This window comes from Ranitomeya imitator, chromosome 2, assembly GCF_032444005.1.
Source record: "Ranitomeya imitator isolate aRanImi1 chromosome 2, aRanImi1.pri, whole genome shotgun sequence".
Taxonomy (NCBI): Eukaryota; Metazoa; Chordata; class Amphibia; order Anura; family Dendrobatidae; genus Ranitomeya; species Ranitomeya imitator.
This window is the reverse complement of record NC_091283.1, coordinates 298464308-298471873: the sequence shown is the minus strand read 5'-3', so window position 1 is coordinate 298471873 and position 7566 is coordinate 298464308. Positions and strand designations below refer to the sequence as shown.

At 45.1% G+C, this 7566-nt stretch overlaps 1 protein-coding gene across 1 annotated transcript in view; it reads right to left on the bottom strand.

Annotated features, from left to right (window-relative positions):
* Positions 1 to 3384: 3384 nt before the first annotated feature.
* LOC138663325 (zinc finger protein 605-like) overlaps positions 3385 to 7566 on the bottom strand; it is a 44966-nt gene continuing 40784 nt past the window's right edge. Inside the window, exon 7 of the mRNA XM_069749504.1 lies at positions 3385 to 6151. Within this exon, the coding sequence (XP_069605605.1) occupies positions 4377 to 6151 (1775 nt within the window). The 3' untranslated portion in view covers positions 3385 to 4376. The remainder of the gene's footprint in view (positions 6152 to 7566) is intronic.

The window sequence follows — 7566 nt, the reverse complement described above, 5'->3', positions numbered from 1 at the left end:
GGAGAGGACTCAGTCTAAAACATGGGACCAGGTACACTGGGGTGAAGACTTAGGTCCCTGGGAGAGACAGCAGGCGGAGGAGTTGTTGAGGCAGCGACAGAGGATGTTTTCGGGGAAACCCGAGTACACTCACCTGGCACAACACAAGGTTGAGACCCAGGATCAGACCCCCCTGCGACAACCCCCCTTCCGCGTCCCTGAGTCTGTACGAGAAGGGATGTGACAAGAGACACAAGAGATGTTGCGTTTAGGGGTCATTGAAGAGTCAGATAGTCCCTGGGCATCCCCCGTAGTGTTAGTGCCCAAGAAGGATGGGACTACACGGTTTTGTGTAGACTATCGTAAGCTCAATGAGAAAACAGTGATGGATGCGTATCCCATGCCGCGTGTGGAGGACTTGTTAGACCGGCTGGCAGGGGCAAAGTATTTGACCACCATCGATCTATGCAAAGGCTACTGGCAGATTCCCCTTAGTCCTGATGCTATTCCCAAGTCGGCATTTGTCATCCCGTTTGGCTTATTCCAGTTTCGAGTTATGCCATTCGGGATGAAGACTGCCCCGGCGACCTTCCAGAGGCTGGATGACCGGCTTCTGGATGGTCTCCAGGACTATTCGTGTGCCTACCTGGATGACATCGCCATCTACAGCGCGACATGGGAAGAGCATCTAAATCACCTAGAGACAGTATTAGACAGGATCCACAAGGCCGGAATCACCCTGAACCCAAACAAGTGTCACATGGGCAAAGCAGAGGTTCAGTATTTAGGGCATTGGGTGGGAAGTGGGAAACAGAGACCAGAACCAGCCAAGATTGAGGCCATAGCCAAATGGCCCACCCCACGCACTAAAACCCAGGTCATGGCGTTTCTAGGGACAGCGGGGTATTACAGGAAATTCGTTCCCAATTACAGCAGCGTGGCCAAGCCCCTCACTGATCTGACCCGTAAGAACCAACCCCGCCAGGTAACCTGGACCCCAGAGTGTGAGGAAGCCTTCCGCCAGCTAAAGGACGCCCTCACCAATACCCCTGTATTGGCCGCACCCGATCCAACTAAATGTTTCCTTGTTCACACAGACGCTTCTATGTTTGGATTGGGGGCAGTACTGAGCCAAGTCGGGCCGGACGGCCAAGAACACCCGGTAGCTTACCCGAGTCGGAAACTACTGCCCTGTGAAGTGAGCTATGCGGCCATCGAGTAGGAGTACCTGGCAATAGTATGGGAACTCAAAAAGTTACAACCATATTTGTATGGACGACAGTTTTCCCTCCTAACGGACCATAATCCCCTAGTCTGGCTTAATCGGGTCTCCGGAGACAACGCCAGATTACTGCGATGGAGTTTAGCCCTACAACCTCTGGACTTCACCATCCACTACAGACCCGGCAAACAAAACGGTAATGCCGATGGACTAAGTCGACAAACGGAACTTGTACCAACCCCATAAACTTTGGTCATCCCCAAACCGATCCGTTAAGGATCAGACTGTGTATGCCGATCGCGTCGCTGAAAAGGGGAGCCGTGTTACAGAACCCCCAGCACCAAGAATATGTTATGCAGTATATATTATGTATAATAGGTTCCATGTGAAATGCATCAGTCCACAGGCTGCGCCCCTGGGCAGAGGGGACAAGATATCCCCCTTCTGTCCTCCCCCCCACCTTTGTAATTCCCACAGTAAATATCAGCAGGCTCCGGCCCCCTGCGGCTATTGTAATGTATGTCTGGCCTGCTTTTTCTATTGGCCTGCCCTGTGTATCTGTGTTATATATTCTGTGTGCTGTGAATAAAGTGTGTTCTTTTAGACTGGAAATATATGGAGTAGCAGTCAGCTTTTATATGCTCTCACGTAATCAAGGAATTCCAGCCAGCGTCCTTCATTCAGAATCCAGCAAAAGCAGAGTGGACCTCCTGAAACACGGGGGGTGCTGAAAGAGGTACTACAGCACAGTAGACCCCGTTAGAGGCATCAGCGCCCTGCAGCCTGCAAGTACATAGAGTTTTATCACACTGGCCAAGTGTCTCCAGCTTGCCCCAGGAAATCACTCCAAACAATGAGGGGAGGGGGGAAGAGGGGAAGTTGTTTACCTTCCTTTCTCTGTAAACCCCCTTACTTCTGCTGCAGCTAGCCAGCTATCTTCCCCAGCTGTCTCAGGATCTCCTGCCTGCCTCGTGTGTCTCTCCTCCAATTCCAATGTCTTCTCCACGTACCAGGGAAATCCCAAGATGGCCACTGCACCTCAGGTCAGTTCCTGCCACCAGCGGTCCGGCGTCTCCAGGGGACCCAGGCCTCAGCACCCAGCCCACAGGCGCTCTCATCAGCCCCCTCGATGTCTTCAACTCACCCGGGAATCGACCTGCAGGTGAGTCACTGACCATGCATAGCAGATGCCTGTCGACTCCGAGCGCATTCAGCTTGTCGCTGCCTCAGCTCTGCACGTGTGCTGTTTTCCAGGACATGTGTGTTAGGGGTCAGGTTCCCGCCTCTGCACAGGGGGAATCTCGGGCCATCTCCACTGCAGTCTCCTATTCTTCTGCCACAGTGGAGTCTGCTCAGCGGAGACGTCGGTCCCAGCGTCTCGCTCAGTCTGACTCTGTGCAAAGGGTTACTGCTGCTTTTCCAGCTTCCGCCATTGAAGCCAGTGCTGGGCAGCGGCGAGCAGATGCTTTTGGGACTAAGTCCTGCTTTTCTCCTTCTGAGCATGCCCAGGGTAAGATCTCTCATTGGAGATCGAGGGTCACATGCTTAGATACTGCAGCAAAGCCCATTGGTTCTCCAGGAAGGTCTTGAAGGTGCTCAGGCTTTGTGGCACCATCTCATTGGTCCTTCTAGGAAGGTCTTGTTCTTGCTGCAGCTATAAAAGGCTCGCATGGCCGCACGGCGTTAGTATCAATCCAAATATATGCTTTGCAGCAGTATGGTTATGTATGAATGTATTCAGGGACCCGGCTGAAATGAGCCCCTAGAATACCGGCTTCTCCGGTGAGGAGATTGCGTGTGTGCATAACCACTGACTGCTATCAGTTTGGCAGCAAGCTTGTGCTCCTGTGAGGCTAACAGGACGCAGTGCTTTCCTCTCACGGCTACTCTGTGAAGTAACAGAGCCAGTCTATACCGCCAAACTAGCAGCAGGCTCCTCCTGCACGGTGGACCCTGGGCTGCGAACGCACCATTTATAATAGACATCTATATTTACTTGGTGCGTTCCGCTAGCCGTAACAATGTGTTAACTCAAATCCTTCCTGTCGGCTCCTTGGTGTCTCCTCCAGCCATACTGAGACAGCAACCTGCCGTTTACTAGGCAGGAACCCGATGTTTGTGAAAATGATGGGGAGAGCTCAGTGCTGCACGTCTGCTCTCTTCAGTGCCTTAGCCACGCCCCATCTGAATTATTTTTGATGGTCAACAAAATATGATTTTCTAGAAATTTATTTTTCACACTCTACTGTAGGTATGATAATGGTTTCTCTCTGTGTGAGATTTTTGATGTTTAAAGGGGATATCCACTACTTGGACAACCCCTTCTCACTGGAATGGAAAAGATTTATCCAGCTTCTACTCTACAATTCCAAGACATGTTTAAAGTTATGAATTCTTTATTTTTTGAAAGTTAAAATATATATTTTTTTTTTCTTTCTTGGTTGAAACATGCAGGGAAAATGTATTTAAAGATCATAGGAAACATAGGGAAAAGACTAGTAGAATTCCAAATGCTTTTTGAAAGCAAGTGCATTCTTAAACTTGGTTCACTGTCTTCACTTTTTGGACACATCAAACAATAAGAGTAAGCCAGAGAGCAGCCACAGCCTTGGCTTCCTGTTGATGTTCAATACATCGGAAGGCAGTAACAGTGAATCAATCAGCATGGGAAAACGGGAAAAAGGATTTTCACAGTGCTCACCAGAGTAACACAGGTCCACGGGTGCCAGGTTCAATGTCGCTGGAGTCCACTTGTGAATGCAGGCAAAAAAGAAAAAAAGAGCACCAGGTGATTTCCATAAAAATTCAAATGTTGTCTTATTTAATCCATTGTTTGTAAAAAGTTAAGAACATACATGTTGGCTGCAGGAACAGTGAAGCCAGTGCTGATTCCGCGCTGGGATTGTGTTATGTAACAATCTCACAAGAGCCCCGGGAATGTGACTGCTAAGACCCTTGAACAGCGCATGCATGCAAAATGAGTATGAGTGTTTTTATTTGAAAGAGGACAAACATGAGGAATGACAAGGTGTTGTCCTAGTAATGGACAACCCCTTTAAGAAATACAATTTTTGGTTAAAACATTTCCAACATTCTTAACATAAAAAAAACGCTTCTCCCCTTTGTGACTTCTCTAATGTTAAAGAGTTGATTTTAGTGTAAAACATTTCCTACATTATGAACATGAAAAAGACTTCTCCCCTGTGTGGGTTCTTTGGTGTATAACAAAACTGCATTTCTTTTTAAAACATTTCCCACATTCTGGACAGGAAAAAGGCTTCTCTCCTGTGTGACTTCTCTGGTGGTTAAGCAAAGTTGATTTCTGATTAAAACATTTGCCACATTCTGGACAGGAAAAAGGCTTCTCCCCTGTGTGGGTTCTCTGGTGTGTAACCAAAACTGATTTCTCATTAAAACATTTGCCACATTCTGAACATGAAAAAGGTTTCACCCCTGTGTGGGTTCTCTGGTGCGTAACCAAAGCCGATTTCTGTTTAAAACATTTCTCACATTCTGCACAAGAAAAAGGCTTCTCCCCTGTGTGGGTTCTCTGGTGTGTAACCAAAACTGATTTCTCTTTAAAACATTTGCCACATTCTGAACATGAAAAAGGTTTCACTCCTGTGTGAGTTCTCTGGTGCATAACCAAAGCTGATTTCTGTTTAAAACATTTCCCACATTCTGAACAGGAAAAAGGCTTCTCCCCTGTGTGGGTTCTTTGGTGCTTAATCAAAACTGATTTCTCTTTAAAACATTTGCCACATTCTGAACATGAAAAAGGTTTGAACCCTGTGTGGGTTCTCTTGTGTATAACCAAAGCCGATTTCTGCTTAAAACATTTCCCACATTCTGAACAGGAAAAAGGCTTCTCCCCTGTGTGGGTTCTCTGGTGCTTAACCAAAGCTGATTTCTCATTAAAATATTTGCCACATTCTGAACATGGAAAAGGTTTCTCTCCTGTGTGGGTTATTTGGTGTATAACAAGCTTGTATTTCTCGTTAAAACATTTCCCACATTCTGAACAGGAAAAGGGCTTCTGCCCTGAGTGGGTTCTCTGGTGCTTAACCAAAACTGATTTCTCGTTAAAACATTTGCCACATTCTGAACATGAAAAAGGTTTCACCCCTGTGTGGGTTCTGTGGTGCGTAACCAAAGACGATTTCTGATTAAAACATTTCCCACATTCTGAACAGGAAAGAGCTTCCCCTGTGTGGGTTCTTTGGTGTTTAACAAGATTCCATTTCTGGTTAAAACATTTCCCACATGCTGAACAGGAAAAAGGCTTCTCCCCTGTGTGGGTTCTCTGGTGCTTAACCAAAACTGATTTCTCATTAAAACATTTGCCACATTCTAAACATGAAAAAGGTTTCACCCCTGTGTGGGTTCTGTGGTGCGTAACCAAAGCTGATTTCTGTTTAAAACATTTTCCACATTCTAAACAGGAAAAAGGCTTCTCCCCTGTGTGGGTTCTCTGGTGCTTAACCAAATCTGATTTATCATTAAAACATTTCCCACATTCTGAACACGAAAAAGGCTTCTCCCCTGTGTGTCTTTTTTGGTGTCTAACAAGATAAGATTTATGTTTAAAACATTTTCCACACTTGGAACAAGAAAATCTTTTCTCCACTGTGTGAATTTTTGGATGTTTAAGAAAAGACTTTTCGATGGGAAAACTGTTTTCATATTCTGGACATAAGAATGGCTTCTTTGATTTAGGAGTATTTCCGTTTTTAATGCTTATTTTGTGACTCTGATTTTCCTTAGTTGTCGCCAATGATTCAAAAGACAGGACCTGTTTCAAAGGATCAGATGATAGGTCTTTGCTGTGAAGGGATGATGGTATAGCTGGAGTAATGGCATTAACTTCAATTGTATCCAGTGGGATTTTAAAATCATCCGATCTAAAAATTAAAGATGTCAGCTGTTCCTCTGATCTTCCGATACAGTCATCTGCCAATATATAAACTAGTTATTATTTTTGAATAAAATATCTTGAATGTCATTTACCATTTCTACTTCAACTGTCTGTAAAAATGGCAAGTTATGTAAAAACATTGAATTCTTCACCAAGACAATGACAGCTCACAGTCTAATAGAAAATCTCATAGGATGAACCAGTGAAGTGTGGTGATCAACTGTTTGTTCATTCTGCTTTCCAAATATGGAACAAAAGCCACACAGAAACATTATGTTGACGAACCTAATACCAATAAAAACTTCTATTCATCTACCAAAAAACAAGTCCCCACTCAGGTCCATCATCTGTCACTGGAAAAACAGGAGGTTTCCACATTATTAGTGGCTCAAAGGCTCTTGAAAATTAACATGGCTTCCATTACCCATCCAGCAATAACCACTCTCCCAAAGTCAAATTTCCCCCTCACCTCTGAGCCTTTCAGTATGCCCAAACCACATGTATTTGGCATTACTCTAGTGTGAAGAACCCACTTAATTTACGGTGTGTGTGTCTCCTGGAGCACAATCAGGGCACTATGTGTTGCGTAATAAAATGGCATATTTCCAATTTTTTTTCTCCTACATCCACTGTGTGCTAATTTCCGGAAATTGCCTATGGAATCAAAAATTGCCAATATTCCAACAGATTAGTTCTCTGAGGGTTATAATTTCCAAAATTGAGTCATTTTATGGGGATTCCTACAGCTCTGATTTTCTGAAATTTTGTCATATTAGGGCTTCTGCAGATGGTGTGTCACATCTCTTCTAGGATATGCCCCTATGATGTCAGCAGGCGTGTCCTTATTCATATGGCTGGCCAGGCTAGAAACAGAGTAGATGTTGGTACCAGAAGCTCTGGATGACATAGGCTTGATTCAGCCACTAAGATTAGGGTGCATGGGACAATTTGTACCTTCTAGTCTGGCAGTATGGGCGTATGTGTTGTCCAGTTGAAGTAATCTGCTCCCTTATACAGCCAATTGGATAGCACCATATTCTACGAAAGCTCGAAGCATATTGAAGGAAGCTGCCAGATACAGCCTTGATTATTGTTCTTTCCATTTCACACCACCAAACAGCAGGCAACACTGTGGGCCAAGCCAGATGGGTCTCTATGTAAGTCCAGATCCATGTAGAGGTGTTAAAGGGTAATGAGCAAGACAATCCCTGAGATTAGGAAGATGGAGTAGATAGCGCCAAGCCTGTTTGTGGTGGCCATCTTTTCAGCTGATAGGTAGCCACAAACACTGCTCCTAATACTTTGTGTCTGCAAGCTATTCCAGTAAGATCTGGATTCAAATAGCTAAATGGCGCTCTTTCCCTTCTCAACCCTGAATTGTGCCAAGACAGTAATGTACAACCATATATAGGGAATTGTCGGATACAAGAGAAGTTGTAAAATAATGTGT